This window comes from Lutra lutra, chromosome 9 (genome assembly GCF_902655055.1).
Source record: "Lutra lutra chromosome 9, mLutLut1.2, whole genome shotgun sequence".
In the NCBI taxonomy this organism is placed as follows: Eukaryota; Metazoa; Chordata; class Mammalia; order Carnivora; family Mustelidae; genus Lutra; species Lutra lutra.
This window is the reverse complement of record NC_062286.1, coordinates 96970220-96988728: the sequence shown is the minus strand read 5'-3', so window position 1 is coordinate 96988728 and position 18509 is coordinate 96970220. Positions and strand designations below refer to the sequence as shown.

At 38.4% G+C, this 18509-nt stretch overlaps 1 protein-coding gene across 2 annotated transcripts in view; it reads left to right on the top strand.

Moving 5' to 3' along the window:
• Positions 1 to 18509, top strand: part of XRN2 (5'-3' exoribonuclease 2) — a 93520-nt gene that overhangs the window by 24967 nt on the left and 50044 nt on the right. The window contains exons 2-13 of one of the 2 annotated variants that reach the window (XM_047744888.1): positions 7448 to 7575; positions 7658 to 7769; positions 9700 to 9811; positions 11530 to 11588; positions 11665 to 11754; positions 12951 to 13023; positions 13165 to 13215; positions 13658 to 13815; positions 14823 to 14897; positions 14985 to 15118; positions 15218 to 15275; positions 15359 to 15466. In XM_047744888.1, coding sequence (XP_047600844.1) covers positions 7448 to 7575; positions 7658 to 7769; positions 9700 to 9811; positions 11530 to 11588; positions 11665 to 11754; positions 12951 to 13023; positions 13165 to 13215; positions 13658 to 13815; positions 14823 to 14897; positions 14985 to 15118; positions 15218 to 15275; positions 15359 to 15466 — 1158 coding nt within the window. The remainder of the gene's footprint in view (positions 1 to 7447; positions 7576 to 7657; positions 7770 to 9699; positions 9812 to 11529; positions 11589 to 11664; positions 11755 to 12950; positions 13024 to 13164; positions 13216 to 13657; positions 13816 to 14822; positions 14898 to 14984; positions 15119 to 15217; positions 15276 to 15358; positions 15467 to 18509) is intronic. The other variant, XM_047744889.1, reaches the window with a different exon arrangement.

Here is an 18509-nt window from a genome sequence, read left to right as displayed (position 1 = left end):
TTTCTAGGCTCTGCAGTTTGTCAGGATATAATTTTTCACTATTCTCTTATAATCCTTTCTGTGATGTTGGTTATTTTTCTTTTTTCATTTCAGATTTTGAGTTCTCTCTTTTTTCTTGGTGAGTCTGGCTAACAGTTTATCTCTTTTGTTTATCTTTTCAAAGAACCAGCTCCTAGATTTATTGTTCTGTTCTGTTGTTTCCTTTCTTGCACTGGCTTTGGAAAGCTTCATGTATTTAGATGCTCTGTTACTCTGAGCATGTATGTTTTTAATTGTTATAATTATTGATGGATTGATCCTCTTATCATTATGAAATACCATTTCTGGTAACTTTTTTTTTTAAGTGTATTTTGTCTGATACTGCTATGACAATTCCAGCTTTCTTATGGTTGCTGTTGCATGGTGTTCCTATCCATTTACTTTCATTTTCTATCTGTGAGTCACAAGTGTGTCTCCTGTAAGCACTCGTACCTATAAATAACATATAATTGGATCTTTTTTTAAAATCTGGTCTGACAGTTTCTCACTTTTGATTGGATTCTTTAATCCATTTACATCTAATGTCACTGATGTAGTTGGATTTATATCTATTGTTTTACTTTCTGTTTTCCATATGTATTTTATAATGTAAAACTTAACTTTCATTACTGACCTTTTTTTCACTATATTTTTTTGAGTTTTTTTTAAGTGGTTGCTCTAGGGTTTGCCAAATACCATTAACTCTTGAGCAACATGAGGGTTAGGATTACTGGCCCCACATAGTTGAAAAATCTGCCTATAAACTTTTGAATCCCCAAAACTTAACTGCTAATAACCTACTCTTGACTGGAAGCTTTACTGATAACATAAATAGTCAATGAATGCATAGTTTGTGTCTGTATTATATACTGTATTCTTCCAGTAAAGTAAGCCAGAGGAAAGAAATGTTAAGAGAGGGATACTTGGGTGGCTCAGTGGGTTAAAGCCTCTGCCTTCAGCTCAGGTCATTATCCCAAGGTCCTGGGATTGAGCCCCATATAGGGCTCTCTGCTCAGCAGGGAGCCTGCTTGTGATCTCTTTCTCTCTCTGTCAAATAAATAAAATCTTTAAAAAAAAAAAGAAATGTTAATAGAAAAATCATAAGGAAGGAAAAAATACATTTATAGTAGCATACCTATATTTCCTGAAAAAAACCTGCATATAAGTGGGCCTGGCCCACAGAAGCTGATGTTCTGCAACCTGGTGGGCTAGGCTCAGGAGCAGCAACCACCAGGCAGGCCTACGAGCAGCAACAATGCTCTGGAAGCCCAGAAAAGCTGCCCCATCTGCTTGGAGGTGTACCACCAGCCTGTGGCCATCCATAGCTGTGGCCATATGCAAGTGTACTGACTTCTGGGAGGCCACAGGGGTGGGGCACAGCTGTGGGGAGGAGTTTATGCCTGATGCAAGCGGGGCCTGAGGTACAAGACTGCTGCCTGTGCAATATCGTGCCTGCCCTTTGAGTGGATTCCTCAGCTTGGGTCTGACCTCTTGCCTGCCAGCCCTGGGCACTCAGTCCAACCACCCCATCAACACATGTGGTGACCTGCAGCCCTACCTGGTCCTGGGGCTCTCTGAGGGCTACTGACAGGCTTAGCTGGCCTCTTCCGCTACTCAGAGGGCAGCAGGTCACCTTCAGTTTCGTCCCTTGAAGACTGGGGTGGGCATTTGTAAATAAATGTTTTACAGCTTTTGCTCTCCACTCTTAAAGGTCCTTGTATAAGTGGACCTGCGCAGTTCAAACCCATGTTGTTCAAGGGTCAGTTGTATATCTTATCACCTTTAGATTTATAGTAGTTTAATTCCAGTAATTTATAGCACCTTTACTGCTACATAGCTAGATTCCCACTTTCCCTTTTCTGTGGTATTACCGTTATACATATTGGACTTATTAATGCTACAAACCCAGCAGTGCATTATTATAATTATGACTATACTATTTACAGGAACTTTCTTAGCCCATGGCATCTTTGCTCCCACTCCATTTCCATTTGTGCTATTACTGGGAAATACATTGCACTTACATTACATTGTGTTAGAAGCCACAGCACATTATATAGTATCATTTAATCCAATTGCTTTTTAAATCAGTTAAGAAAGGATTAAAGATATGCGTATTTACCTTTATTGTGTTTACTTCAGCCTAAAGAACTTTCTTTAGTATTTTCTTAAGTTGGTTTTGCTATCAACAAATTCTCTCAATTTTTGTTTATCTGGCAGTCTTTTTTTCACCTTAGTTTTTGTTGTTGTTGTTTTGTTTTGTTTTAATTCTAAGTAGGCTCTGCACCCAGCATGGGGCTTGAACTCTTAACCTGAGATTGAGAGTCGAATGCTCTAAGGACTGAGCCAGCCAGCCCCTTCACTTTCATTTCTGAGCATAACTTTCCTTGGTTTAAGACTTTTGGCTAACAGGTTTTGCATTCTGCACTTTATGTTATCCCATTGCCCTCTCCTGATTCTGTTATTTCTGCTAGGAGCCAGCTGCTAATCTCAGTGCAGTTCCCTTGTAAGTGACTCATTCTGTGGATTCTTTTAAAGGTTTCTCATTATCTTTCATCTTCAGCATTTTTACTCTTATGTGTCCATCTGTGGTTCTCTTTATGTTTATCTTACGTGGAGCTCTTGGAGCTTCTTGCATGTTCAGGCTATTGTTTTTTAATACATTTGGGAAGTTTTTTGGTTATCATTTTCTTGAATATTTTTTCTGTTCCTCCTCTCTCCTAGTAGGTACTCCGTTTACATGTGTGTTCATGATTTCATTGTGTCCCATATTCCTCTCAGGTTTTCTTTCCTTTTTCTTTTTCTTTTTTTTCCTCTTCTGCTCTTTAGTTTGTGTAATGTCTATTTATCTATCTGAGTTTTCTAATTCTTTTGCTTGTTCAAATCTGTTGGGTGTCTCAGGTGAGTTTTTAAAGTTATTGTACTTTGCAACTCCAGAATTACAGTGTTTTTATTTTTAATTTATATTTTTGTTAACATTCTCTATTTGAAACAGATTGTAATCCTACCTTTTTTTCCTTAGGCATACTTTTATAATAACTACTTTAAAATCTTTTCTGTTCATTATGAAATCTGGATATACAGGTGGTTTTTGTTGCTTGTCTTTTTCTGGTCTGTGGTTTATTCTTTTCTGTTTTTCTGCATATCTAGTAGATTTTTGATGCAAACAGGACATTTTAGATAATATACTGTAGCACTTCTGGGTACTTGTGCCCCCTCCCTGCCCTATTCCAGGGCTTGTTATGTGTTCCTAGTTTACTTCCTGGTTAGATTGTTGTAGTGAACTACGTTTCTTTCTCACTGTGTTACATGGCTCTGAAAGATCAGATACCTCCACAGGGAGGTATAGTTTGGGGCCTGCCCATAGTCACCCTGGGATGACCTGTGTGGTACAGGTAGGGGGCTCTCTCCCACTTTCTCTGATCACACCCAGCCGTTCAACTCCACTAATTTTGGCCCTTTGCTCTGTTGTTTTCACTAGTGCCCTGGGGCATAAGTTCCTCTATAGACAATCCAGTCATACTGGTTCTTTCCAGGGATTACTTCCTGAGGTTAATATGGGGTATTTGTTCCAACCAAAGGAAGGTTCCTCCCAGCTGTTTTATTCCCTGGTTCTCTTCTCAAACTAGCTGGCTGGGGAAATCTAACTAAGGGAATCTAAAACTGAGTTCTGTAGTTTGGTATCTGACTTCAGCAGTGGGAACTTTATTTACAGTGGAACCTCAGCTAGGATTCATGATTTTTCTAATGCTGCTGTTAAATATTAGGCTGGCTTAAGCAGAACTGCATCTACTTAGCTATTACTAAAAGTAGGGGTTTCTGCCTCACGTTTGAGGAGCCAGAAAGCCTTGTAAGGTTAAGTAGAACAGTAAGTTGGTGTGAAATTAATTTTGAGTGGTTTATGTTAAAACCTGTGGAGTATCCTTTTTTTTAAAGGTTTTATTATTTTTTGGCAGAGACACAGTGAGAGAGGCAACACAAGCAGAAGTGGGAGAGGGAGAAGTGGGCCTTCCGCGTAGCAGGGAGCCTGATGCAGGGCTGGATTCCAGGGCCATGGGATCATGACCTGAGTGGAATCAAGGCAGAAACTTAAGGACTGAGCCACCCAGGTGCCCCTGTGGAGTATCTTTTTACACATACTCACTATTCGTGTCTTTGTACTATCTTTACTTTTTAAAATATTTTCTTTACCTTGATTGCTTGGGGTCTTTATCAAACAAATAGGATGATTTCTCAAACTGCCTATTTGGGATATATATACCCTTTTTTCCATGAAAAGGAGAAGGCTTCTTGCTAGGCAAGAACTGCCAGCCTTCTGGGTAGGAGTACTCGTTCCTCTGGGACAAGTCAGTCAGCCTGGGTACTGCACTGCCTTTCCTCCTCAAGCATCCATCTTGCTTGGTCCCTGTGGGGCCTGAGTGGTAAGGAAGGGGGAGAATGCAGGGGACTGACTCTCCTGGCTGTTAGTGCTGCTGGTGCTGATGGATTATCCAGAAGCTGTCCCTTGAGTCCCTCTCTGGGTCTGGAGACCTCTTGTGTTTACCCACTTCTTGGCAGGAAAGCTCCTGTCTGCATGTTTTAGGCTGTCAGATGTTCTCGTTTTCCACATTTCAGATATCCCTCACAAGTTTTCAGCCACAGAGAACTCTGGTTTTCTGTCACAGATTCTGAGTTGTGGATGTTTGTTTGTTGTTAGTCTCATGGTCTTGGGTTAGAAAGGGAAGGCTGCAGTGTATGCTCCGTCTACCATTTGGAAAACCCAAAAGATAATGAAAACGTATTTGAAATGAATTGATTTTGGGGTTCAGAGTGGCTCCTTTTATCTGCCCTTTGATTAAGATCTCTCTTTAACCAGCAAGAGACACATTGGCATTGTATTTGGCAAGGCTTTTAAGGAGTGAATTCCTTTGTTGAGCATCAAAGTCTTCTCTTGAAGAAACTCAAAATTCATGTAATTAGCATGTTGAATATATCTGCAGTAATTCTGAGAGGAAAATGTATTCACAGTCTTCTTACTGGAAATTCCTGGAATGCCCTCTTTTTTTCCCCAAAATTAATGCCTCCCTCCCACCTGCCCCTCCTCCCCTGCTTCCCCGAAACATGCTTCATTTTCTAGGTAGTATAAATAGAACTTCTCGAGCAGCTATATACTCAGCATTCATTGAGGAGCTGCAGTATGCCTAGTGGTGTACTACGGACCAAGGGCAGAGGCTGTTAGCAAGCCAGTGGCCTCCTGCTTTTGTACACACAGTTAAATTGGAACACATTCATAGCCATATTGTTTATGGCTGCTTTCACTCTGTAAAAGCAGATATGAGTTGTTGCAACTGAGATCATATGGCCAAGTCTAAAGTATTTTTAACCTGATTTCCTGGGGAGCATAAAGAGGGTGAGTCTTGATTCACCTGAGAGTGGTGTCTGGCTTGATGCAGAGAAAGGAATGTGTGGACTTTGGAGTGTAGAGGCTAGATGGAGAGGTTGATAGCTGACTGCCTTTGTAGAGTTTGTTTTTGTTTTTTGAGGGAGAGTTTATCAGGTTGTCCTCTATTGAAATAGACACCATCAAAATTGACCTCTTACTTTCCTTACCATTTGTATCCTATTCATTCTGATCAGGCCCTTTTTCCTGATACACAAGTATATGTGTACAGAGCAGTATCTGAAAGCTGCTGCTCTGTTCTTCCTTAAATCCCTTTTGTGATTGTCTTTTCTCCCAATTATAAATGTACATTAAAATGCAGTCTCATTCCTTTCCCTCTCTCAGAGATAACAACCAGGGTCTCAAAATCATTCCCTTGCTTTTCTTCTTATGCTTTCACTGTGTATGTTGTACTCAGCCCTGAACAATACCTGTTATTATTTTTTTGTTTTAGAACTTTCTATAAATGGTACTGTTTGTATTCTTCTGAAGTTTGGTGGATTTTGGTTTTGTTTTTTGTCTGTTTTTGGCTCAGGATAAATATATTTGTGACTGTCCTTTATTTCTTTGACTCTCCCTTGTGTCTGACATTCTGGTATATGGACATCCACAGTTTAACATTAATCCATTCTGTGGGCTCTTTTTCCCACTAATTAAGTTGACCTTTCCATTTTTTTTAATAGTCTTACTGAAATGTAATTTATATGCTATAAAATTCACCTGTTTAAAATGTACAGTTCAGTGGCTTGTATACAGAGTTGTTACCACTACCTAATTTTAGAACATTTTATCACTCCCAAAAGAAATGTTGCACCCATTTGCATTCATTTCCTATTACTTTTCTCCTCCCCCACCCCCAGATTGAAACTCATCTGTTTCTATCTCTATAGATTTATCTACCCTGGATTTTTCATATAAATGGAGTCTTCTGTGGTCTTTGGTGACTGGCTTTCACTTAAAATGTTTTTGAGGCTCATCCATGATGACATGATGACTTTTAAGTTCACAATGTTTTGCTGTTACAAATGATGCTTTTATATGCTTTATGGGAACTTTTTTTTTAATGACTTACTAACAGTAAAAATTTGGTCTCATGTTCTTAATCATTCACTGAAGCTCTGGAAGAAAAAACAAAGGTAATACTCATTACAAAAATACAATTGAGGGGTGTCTGGGTGGCTCAGTCGATGAAGTTCCTGCTTTCAGCTCAGGTCATGATCCCAGCGTCCTGGGATGGAGCCCATGTCAGGCTCCCTGCTAGTGGGCAGTCTGTTTCTCCCTCTCCTGCCCCTCCTCCTACTTGTACGCATGCATTCTCTCTCTCTCTCTCTCTCTCTCTCTCAAGTAAATAAATGCAGATGGAGAAGCAGTTAGTTTTCTGAGGGATGTGTATGAAGAGTTATAAAATGAATGACGTTTCATCTCAGTCTAGACTGTGGAAAATCAGCAAGGTTTCAGAAGGTGGGTGTGGGCAGGAAGACAGAAGGAGAAACTATGCAGAGGCAGGAGATGGAAGAGGGTTTTCTAGGAACTTAGAAGAGATGGGGTTGGCCTGAATGATACTGTGGCAGGCCAGAAGGCTAGTAAGGGTCAGTCTTTGAGGCAAGTGATGGTGCAGTGATGGTCATAGCAGTGGGACTGAGAGGAAATGAAGTGGAGAGGCCTTTTTTTCAGGTTAGATTGATGGACTTACTGATAATGGGTTGGGGGCAGAGAAGAATTCTAAGATGACTCCCATAGTTTCTCACTTGGACAACTGAACAGTTTGAGATTTTGATAAATACCCTTCACATAGTTGAGATTAACTTGTGTTGGAAACTATCCACTTTCCACAGATCAAATACCTGTATTAGTTTGCTTTAAGGAGTAAAATCATTTCTTACCTTATAATTTAAAGATGGCTTAAACTGTTTTACTTCCAGTTCAGAAGGGAAATGGGTTTATACTGAGCCTAGGATATGTTAATTTTAGACTTGAACAATCAAACTATTATTGTCACTTTTCTCGTAGCCAAAAGAATGCAATGGTGTAAAGATCCCTGTTGATGCCAGTAAACCAAATCCAAATGATGTGGAGTTTGATAATCTGTATTTGGATATGAATGGAATCATCCATCCCTGTACTCATCCTGAAGACAAGTACGTAATCCATTTTTGTCACTGATAGCAGAAGTTACAGGGGAGTATTGTATTCTGTTATGTTGTTTGTTTGTCCTTATAGACCAGCACCAAAAAATGAAGACGAAATGATGGTTGCAATTTTTGAGTACATTGACAGACTTTTCAATATTGTAAGACCAAGACGACTTCTATACATGGCAATAGATGGAGTGGTAAGTGCTAAGAAAAAGTTAGCTTATAATCCTCTGTTTTTGTTTTTGCTGTGTTCCCGAGTGTCTAGAGTGAAAGTCAGCTAAATAACGAAAAATGTTGACTGTGGTGAACTTGAGAAAGGCAGCCTGATTCTTCAGTCATGCATTTAGATATTTCTTGTACCTATTTTGTGCCAAATATTGTGAGATACTGGGATAATGGTGACTGCCCTTTCCTTTGAAGGGCTTAAAACGAGCAGGGTAGTTACTCGTGGGCTTTAAAGGTATTAGATAACACGTGCACAGTACTGAGGGAAGAGGAAATCAGTGCTACTAAGGGAGCTAAGAGATAGGAGGTGACTTCTGTCCCATTCCTTGAAGCATAAAGAATAATGGGAGATTGGTGGGCAGTGGAGGGGGATCAGTGGGATAGATAGGAAGAGTGAAGAGCTTCTGGATTTCTCAAATGGGCCCCGTAAATATACTTCCCATGCCTTTGACCACACTAACACATTTGAGCAATTACAGGTGTTTTAGATTGGAAGGGGAAGTAGAGCAATGTCTTGAGAAGGCTTTATTGCCATGCTTAAGAGTTTGGATTTTCTCCTATGGGCAATGACTAGTCCTCAGAATACTTTAAGAGGGCAATAACTTACTGACCTAGGGTGATATGTCCCATATCAACTAGCTTAGCTTATAAATAACCAGCAAACTATATATCAGCATTCAAGGAAAATTAAAGTAAATCATAACCCTAAAATTTATTTAGCTATACACAAACAAGATTATCTTTCTTTTAGATTTAGTAATCCTAGTGGCTAATGGAATGATTTTAAAAATCTAGAAGATTAATTTTTCTGTGAGGTTCTCTTTATATAATGAAAAATCTTAGTTACTTGATAACTTGGTAAGTTGCAGTTGAAGTGCAGTGAAGAATAGAGGGAACAGGAATATCTTATTTGGTGCTTATTTCCATTCATATTAGTGAAAGGTCTTGAAGAAAATCTGTCATTTTACATCCAGTGTTCCCTTACTGCTAGATCAAGTATAAACTGTATGCATACCTGTATGAGCGTCTGTATGTCTGTCTGTCTGTATGCTCAGGTGCGTAGCATGTTTTTGTTGAAATATATGTGTGGATCAAAGAACATGGTACTTGAAAGAGTTAGGTTAGGTGGTCTTATTTTATAGGAAAAGGAACTATTTAAAAGAGAATTTAAAATAACTTATTTTATGTAGACAGGATGCTTGAATCCCTTCCAGTCCCAAAACTCAGTTCAGGAATTTCAAAATCTTAAGAGTCCAGTTCATTTCATTCAAGCTTATCCAGTGATTTTAAATTATATTTGGTCAGAGTAATTCAAAAGTATTTTCAGTTAAAACCTTGTTCCCTTTCTAGTTGCTTTGCTTTCTTGTAGAGACAGAGTGGTTATTGTGGAACATACAATATAGAAGTACCTTGAGGTCCTACAGATTAAGAAGTTGTTTTCTTTAGTTTTTATGGGACAGGGTGAATCTCGTTTGGAGACCATTCCTTTTAGGCATGGACATAAGGTCTTCTTGATCCTGGTTCTGTGCTAGTATCTGTTCATTTTATGCTGGCTAGATGTTTGAGTAAAGTGAGCTGCCCTTGGGTGCCTTGAAGCACCATAGCCCAGTAGAAGTGGCTTTGGATTATGGGCTCTTTAGTATTAAGTGGCTTGTTAGGATGTTTGTCCATTTTATATGTCACTCACGTACATGACTGAGGCCAGCTTTTAAGGTCTTCATCCAAATTTAAATTCTCAGGATTTACTGTCATGAAAGGATTATTAGATATATTAGATATTAGGTATATTACTTTTCCATTTTAGTGTATTATTTTTATAAGAACACCTAATTGAAAATAATGGATAGATTTTGTTACATGTATTTTGAATAGTATAGTATGACTATCTAATAATGTTTTCAGGCACCGCGTGCTAAAATGAACCAGCAGCGTTCCAGAAGGTTTAGAGCATCAAAAGAAGGAATGGAAGCAGCAGTGGAGAAGCAGCGAGTCAGGGAAGAAATATTGGCAAAAGGTAAAGAATGTGCATCTTGAACTTGGACTTCTAAAAGAAATGTATATAGAATGGGGGAGAGGTGTCAGCTTTCTGTCATAGTAGGTATGGTTTTAATTTAATTGGGATCTAGAATATCCAAGGAAAATTTATGTTCACTGTCAAAAAGTAGTTAATAGAATCCTTCGTTCCCACTAACAAGCTTTTCTTTTCCCAGCTCTGTAGTAAAAGGGAAACCTAGGAATAAAAGGAGGGAATTCTGGTAGGGAGAGCTGTTTGGCAGCCCCTTTCAAGGCAAGTGCAGCTCTTCAGCTAACTTTGATGTATCTGTAAAAGAGGAATATATTAAGAGTGCCTCTTACTTTTCTTTTCAATGGGGGCTGTTAGAAAGCTACAATTCTGTAAACATTTTCCTTAAATCAGTCTGGGTAGCTTGCTTATTACTTTCCCTTAGAACTCAAAGGTCTGTAAAAGGAGGCCCAGGATGACGTGATCCATATTTACAGGCTTTCACTTAAGTCAGGCACACTTCAATAGAGGAGAATGCAACAGGCACTAAGGCAGTGAAGTACCCAGGGTTCCCTTGACTTGGGGGAAAGGTGGGGTGTGATCATCTTTGCAGTTCCCCAGAGCTTGAAATTCCTGTTGGATAAATAGGTGGACCTTGACGAAGTCTCAGAGGGACGGAAGGTCAGGGAGTCCAGATACTCCATGGGACTAGTTCTCTCCTAAGACACTTCTATCTGTGAGATGGGGTGTTTTAGTGGCGGGGTGATTTGTTTGGTGTTTTATTACAAGGTCAGTACGATAGACCAGAAAAGCAACAATTTATTGGCTCAAGATATTGTACTTTGCAGGTAAAAGTATACCATAGTGTAGTCAACTCAGGCCTACAATTAGGATACATTTTCTGTTTTAATTTGCTAGAAGCGTGTGACTGTATAGTTACTTTAGCTGCAGCTCGTAATATGCTTAAGGCCTTTTTGTACTTACAAAAGATAGTCTTTGATTTTAAAGAGGTCTTCTTTCTTGAAGATGTTTTGAAATATATTTGTCTTTAAAAAAGCTAATCAGTGATCTAGAGGACAAATAGGACTTTTATATCACAGCTGATGATTTTGTTTCTTATCATATAAGGCTGTAATAAACTTGGTAGTTTACAGGTACCTTGGTGGCTCAGTCGGTGCATCTTTCTTTGGCTCCGGTCATGATCTTAGAGTTCTGGGATTGAGCCCCGCGTCTGGCTTCCTGGTCGAGGGGGAGTCTGCTTGGCCTTCTTCCTTTCCTTCTACTCGTTTGTGAGCATGCACATGCATGCCCTCTCTCTGTCTCAAATAAATAAAAATCTTTAAAAAACAAAAAACTCAGCACTCTAATTTTGTTTTTCTAAGGTACCTTTATCTCAGGAATTACTATCCGAAAGAAAACTCCTAAATTGTGTGTGTGTGTTTGTGTGTTCTGCTGCAGAGGGCATTATGAAGAATATCATAATTTCCATATTTCTATGTAACTATAGTATCTTTTGTATACCATATATTGTTTGATGGTCATGTTAAAGCTTATATTAAATTTGAGAGCATGAATCTTATTTTCTTTCCCAGAGGGGGAACATTTGTTCCTCAGGTGACGGTATTTCCCTTTCTTTTGTATTTGGACTTGTTTTGTTGTTCTGGCTTAATGCTGAGTAATTTACCTGACTTTTTATGGAGAGAACAAAACATTGCCTCTTTTTCCTCTAGGTGGCTTTCTTCCTCCAGAAGAAATAAAAGAAAGATTTGACAGCAACTGTATTACACCAGTAAGTAGTCTCATACTTTGCCAGCTATTGCTAACTCCTAAATGGTAGGTTAATTTATTTCTTTCTATCATTTTAGGGAACTGAGTTCATGGACAATCTTGCTAAATGCCTTCGCTATTACATAGCTGATCGTTTAAATAATGACCCTGGGTGGAAAAACTTGACAGTAAGTTTCACATTTTGGTACTTCAAAAAGATAAGGGTGATCATTTTAGGTTGTACTTTGATATGACTGATACCCCATAAAATGCTAGTTGACTGTCAGAAGAAAGAGAAGCTTCCAGGGTTATTAGAGATGGGATGCCCTGCATGGTCCAGTTTTAGGCTGCTGAATTTTCTCTCAATGCCAATTTTATCCTCTTACCATCACTATGAAGCTATAAAACAGGACCCATGATTTAAAAAAAAATACATATATAATATTTTATATTACATATAAATATGTATATATAGGAAAGCAAGTTTTTTTTTTTTAAGATTTTTTATTTATTTATTTGACAGAGAGAGAGCACAAGCAGGCAGAGAGGCAGAAAGAGAGAGAGGAGGAAGCAGGCTCCCCGCTGAGCAGAGAGCCCGATGCGGGGCTCGATCCCAGGACCCTGAGATCATGACCTGAGCCGAAGGCAGCGGCTTAACCCACTGAGCCACCCAGGCGCCCCAGGAAAGCAAGTTTTAAATGAAAATTTCTACTGTTAGAAATTGAAATAGAGCCAGATTAAAGTCATGGGGTTGCCTTTAAAGAATAGCTGTGTTCTCCTACGTGTTTAAGTAAAATTTTATTGTACTTTTATGTAATTTTAAATTCAAAGCTTGTTGGGGCACCTGGGTGGCTCAGTCAGTTAAGCATCAGCCTTCTGCTCAGGTCATGATCTTGGGGTCCTGAGATCAAGCCCCTTATTGGGCTCCCTGCTAGGTGAGGAATTTGCTTCTCCCCTCCCCCCTCCCTTGCTCATGTGTGCCCACTCACTCAAATAAATAAGATCTTTTAAAAAATAAAAAATAAATAAATTCAAGGCCTATTTTGCTATAAACTAGATATGGTAAATTATATTTAATGGGTATTTTTTTATTGATTACTCCCAGGGTTTATGTAGTTTGGGGCTATATCCTTGGGTAGCAGTGAGTATACTAGAAAGTGATCAGTTCTTCTGGCTAAATTTGACTGAAACGTTTCATTTTTTTTCTATTCCTGTAGTAAATTAACCAATGAAACTATTTTGGTGTTTAACACGTACCTTATGAAACATTTCTAATTAATAACACTGTCTTAATGGAATTATCCTCATTTAAGCTATTCAGTTTTATTGATTTTTGTGCTAGAAAATTGGGGATGCACTGACAGTGTTAAAAACTTTTTTATAGGTTATTTTATCTGATGCTAGTGCTCCTGGTGAAGGAGAACATAAAATCATGGATTATATTAGAAGACAAAGAGGTAAAATTCCCTTACAAATATTTATTATATGTTCTATTAAAAAAGCCAAGCCATTATATAGAAAATATTTGATAGAATGTGATATTCCTGTGCTGTAAAATACATTTATATAAATATAATGTATCTTTCTCCCGTCTTTAGCCCAACCTAACCATGACCCAAATACTCATCATTGCTTATGTGGAGCAGATGGTAAGTTTCTTCTTACCATTTGATTTGATGCTCTTGGATTAAACCATAACTAATTGATGGTTTGGTGTGTAGTAGTGGATTATTCCTAGTTTCTTGGAAATTCTAATATATCTTGCTCATTTTATGTTTGAGAAGGAATTTGTATTAAGTTTAATATGTGATTTATGTTCATTTATCTTAAATTTTAAAAATATTTTTCAACCTTTTGATAGTGAATACCTTTAAGATGGAAGATTTTTGTTGCCCATGTGTCTGGAGGACAGCTTGTTGCTTGAGAACTAAAAAATTTTAGGTTTTTTGGCTTTATCACCTCTGTTTATGTGCTTGTTTCGGCTTTTCTTTGTGTTGTGTCTTGTGTTACAGTGGTGTCCTTTATCATTGGTTGTAGTAGGGTCTTCTCAGAGTGTTCACTGTTCATTGTTTTATCCTTGTTGGTTGGTAGCTGATCTCATTATGCTCGGCCTTGCTACACACGAACCCAACTTTACCATCATTAGAGAAGAATTCAAACCAAATAAACCCAAACCATGTGGACTTTGTAATCAGTTTGGGCATGAGGTCAAAGACTGTGAAGGTTTGCCAAGAGAAAAGAAGGGAAAGGTAGGAAATTTGAAATGGTAATTGCCTCACATTCAAATTTTTTCTGTTTTATTTTTTGTTGTGATAAAATACAATTAATGTACAATATACTGTTTTAACCATTTATAAGTTTACAGTTTAGTGGCATTAAGTATATTCATTCAGATTGTTTCATTTTTAGAATGGATAAAGAGAAGACTGTATTGTATTACCTACTTGCTCTGTTAGCCCTCATAGGAATGTATCTTTCATAGCCCTTTAAAGTGAACACACATTCAAAAGCATGCATGCACTTGTCTTTCTCCTCTGACTTCTGATACAGCTTATGTCTACATGAAGCTTAGGTCTCTTGCACATGATTTGTTTGTAGAAGTATTTGTTTCAAATGATTATTTTTCTTTAAAACAATATAAATAAAATACATTAATTTGCTTGATACTTTTAAGTTACTCCTAGTTCCTATATATTTTGGGTTCACTTGATTATATCCAGCTCCCTTTGAGTATGTTTTCATCTGATTAAGAATATGGTGCCTCTTTAAAAGACATGCTGAGTGGGGGAAAAAGGTAAAAAGTATACTGTATATTCATAGAGAAGTGTCTAGAATTATATACCTTGAAATTTAATATTGGCTGGATGTAGGTCAGGGGTTAGCAAACTACAGCCCTCCAGATTTGACCAATGAGCTAAAAATGGTATTTATGTTTTGAAAGAGTTGTAAAAGCAAAACAAAACATGAAAGAATATGCAACAGAGACCATATGTGTCTCCAAAAGGCTAAAATGTTTACTATCTAGCCTTTTACAAAAAACATTTGCTGATCCCTGGTCAGGTATGATTGGGATTATGGATAATTTTCTATTTTTAAAATGGTTTGGGGAGTTCTCTCTCTCTTTTTTTTTTTTTTTTGTAGTTCTTGTAATATTAAAATGGATCTTGCTTTAGAGAAATCCACAATATTTACTTCGTTGGAAAAAGTTACAGGGTTTAAAGTAGACTTGTTTAATCTTGACTCCCCTTCCCTGCAGCATGATGAACTTGCAGATAGTCTTCCTTGTGCAGAAGGAGAATTTATCTTCCTTCGTCTTAATGTTCTTCGTGAGGTATGTGGTAATAAACATTGGGATCAGTTCTCTAACGCAGGGTGGCTTTTGATAACTTCTAATGGCAATGTTCCTTCTTGGTTGTAGTATTTGGAAAGAGAGCTCACCATGGCCAGCCTGCCGTTTACATTTGATATTGAGAGGAGTATTGATGACTGGGTCTTCATGTGCTTCTTTGTGGGAAATGACTTCCTTCCTCACTTGCCATCATTAGAAATTAGGTACGTGTGTTTGTGTGGGTTTTCAAACTAGTGTTTTAGCCTTCTTGCCTTTACAGTACACACTGGTCCTAATGCGTAATATTTGTTTCCTGGTGGCAGGGAAGGTGCAATTGACCGTTTGGTTAACATATACAAAAATGTGGTACACAAAACTGGGGTAAGTTAACTCTTGAATAATTTCAAAACAGAAGTATTTGCTTTTATAAGAAGATCATTTTACATGTATTTTATCACTTACAGGGTTACCTTACAGAAAGTGGTTATGTCAATCTGCAAAGAGTACAGATGATCATGTTAGCAGTTGGTGAAGTTGAGGATAGCATTTTTAAAAAGAGAAAGGATGATGAGGTAAAGTGTTTCTATTGCAGTAGCTAAATTGCTCCTGTCTCTAATAGGCTGTGATGATCCTGTGATTGTACTTTTAACCTCTTTGAGTGTGTTGTTATGTCATTATAGTGTATCAAACACCAATGTAATCATAAGTGGTCAGTGCTTTGATTATTTTATAAAGGTGGTGATGCTTGCTGTGTGGAACTATGTATTGCACACTGTATGGTTGTGTTGTAATTTTTTTCTCTCTTCATAATCTTAATAAAGATAAAAATCCAAACACCTATCTAATCAATAGGTTGTGAGATGAGGGTGCCAAGGCTAGATGAATCCTGGGATTGAACTCGTGGCTGCCATGTTTTATAGGAAATATTTATGCCCTGGAAGATAGGTTCAGACTTAGCAATTCTCTACTCTGGTAGTAGAGTATAGGGGATCAGGGTTGGATTGCATCAGCCAAGGCAGCAGGTTGCAGCTCTGAGTAAGAAATTTAATACATGAAAGAAATAAAATAACAAAGCACTTGGAAATGATTACATATGATAGGATGAGTACTTGGTGAGAAGTTCAGGTTTCTGACTTGGGTAGTTGGGAGATTGCTGGTTCTATTCACTGAGATAGAAAGCGCTTAGGGTAGAGCAGGTTGAGGTGGGGAACAAGGTAGAAATTGAGTTTCATTTTGGAGATACTAAGTTTGAGGCGCCATATGGCGACATTGGAGAGAAGAAAGTCCATGAAGCAGTTAGATGGGTTTGTGTAATGCTCAGGCAGAAGTCTTTTGAAAGGAGATTTGAGAACCCTTAGTAGAGGGGAGGTACTTCAAGCTGTAAGTGTGAACTTGAAGTCCCTGGGACCCTGTGTGTAGTGAAAGTGCCTCCAATAGAAATGTTGAGAAACATGGACATTTAAGGAGAAAGAGGAGCTGGTTGTAGAGAGATGGGAGGAAATCCCTGAAGAGAGAAGCCATTGGTGCTCTCTTGACTTGTCAGGGCAAGATGGATAGGCCCCTAGTACATGGCCAGAGGTTCGGAGGCTCTGGGGAGTCAGTGGGTGGAGGGGCAGTAGCCTGGAGCCAAAGCAGGGTGGAGGGTGATTGTGGGGGAGGGTCAAAGGAGGCAAGCAGTGGGTAGAATTAACAGATAGTGCTTCTTAGAGAGTGAAGGAAATCCTTTCAGAAACTGATCTTACAAAAAATTCATATGCCTATTTTGAGCAAATATTGCTACTTTACTTCATAATTTTCTTACAGATTAAAACATATCATTTTTTTATATTTTCTTCAACTTTGTGTACTGTTGCTAGTGGTCTCTTTCTTAGAACTTTCAGTACCATTTTATGTAACAGAGTGAGTGGACTGTAATTCTTCCCAAAACCTTTGGTTCTTGGTAATCCCCTATGGCAGCAAGTATTTTTCACATGTAAGGTTCCAGTAACAGAACTGACTTTGTCTGGCATATCAAATGTCTACCAGTGTAGCCATTTTGAACTGAGACTTCAACAAGTGGAATTGGCTCTTGCATTTATGCTTAAGAAAAAAACTGTACGTATGTACTGTGTACTACTTGATATAAAAACCTTAGAACAGCCCTTTTATGTGGCCTTAGCAGACTCTGTACTAATAAATATTGGTGATATTTGGCATTAGAGAAGGATGTATGAGATTTGATAGGTACCAAAGTGCTTCAGGCTTAAGTAATATGGTTTCCAACTGGACTAGCAGAGAGGGCATTTTAAAGCTCTTTGGATCTTTTTTGGTGTTCCTGATATCATATGATGTCTATCAGCAAGGTTGGGCATTGATAGAAATATATGAACCTTCAGAAATTCAACATTAAAGTATCTAGGTTTATGTGTTTTCCCGGAAACTGTCTGTGGCATTTGACCAATTTCCAAAGGAGTTCATAGCACAAAATAGTAGAAAAGGAATACATCAGTATTTGTTATTAAAATTGAGTGGTTGAAGGTGATGCTTTTTATTTTATAAGCTTTGATGTTTGCCCTTTATCTTGCAAATGTCCTTCATTTATCCAGTAAACATTTATTAAGTGTTTCTCCTGTGCCAGATAGTATTCTGAGTGTCATTGATGTAAAAGAAAAACAAAAAGGCAGACAAAAATTCCTGACCTCATGGAGCTTACATTCTTCCTGAAATGGACAATAAGCACAAAAACTAAGTGAACTGTGTACTGTGTTAGAGGGATGAGTGCTGTGAAGAAAATTAAAACAGGTGAAGAAATATCTGGGAAGGTGAAGATGGGGTTGTTGCGGTTCTAGAAAAGGTGATTAGCGAAGGCCTCACCAACAGATGACTTTGAATAAAGACCTGGAGAATGTGAAGAAGTAAACCATGCAAGTGTTTTCAAGAAGAGCATTTCAGGCAGAGGGAATAGCCAGTGCAGAGGCTCTAGGGCATGTACCCAGGATATTGACTATATGGAGGCAAAGATGGAAGCCAAGAGCCCAGTTAGGAAGCTCTTTAGCAGCCATCCAAGGGAGCCAGCATGGTGGCAGTGAAGATGATAAGAGGTAGTTGGATTTTAAATATGTTTTGATGGTTAAACCACTGGATTGGCTAATAGATTCAATGCTAGTTCAATGACTCCACGGCATTTTGTCTGAGCAGTTGAAAAATGGTCTGAGAAACTGACGAAGAAGACTGGGAGGTGCTGAGTTGGGTGTGGGGATTCCATTTTGGGCACATTAAGTTTGAGACAGACAATTGGACATGTTGAATGGGGAGAAGTCCCAGTTAGAGACTTATCACCATATAGATGGTGTTTAAAGCTATGAGACTAGATGATAGATTACTCTTATAAGAGTAGAGAAGTCCAAGTATTAGGCACAGAGGAACACTAACATTGAGAGGTTGGGGAGTCATGGTGCAAAGGCATGCAGCAAGAGTGAAAAAAGAGAACCAGGTGACTGTAGTGGTTTTGAAGCCAAGAGAAGAGCGTGATTCAAGACCAAACAGTCATGGTCAGATAAGGACTGAAAACTGACTAATGGCTTTCACTGTCTGCAGCTTGTTGGTACCCTAGATAAGAAATATTTCAATTAAAGA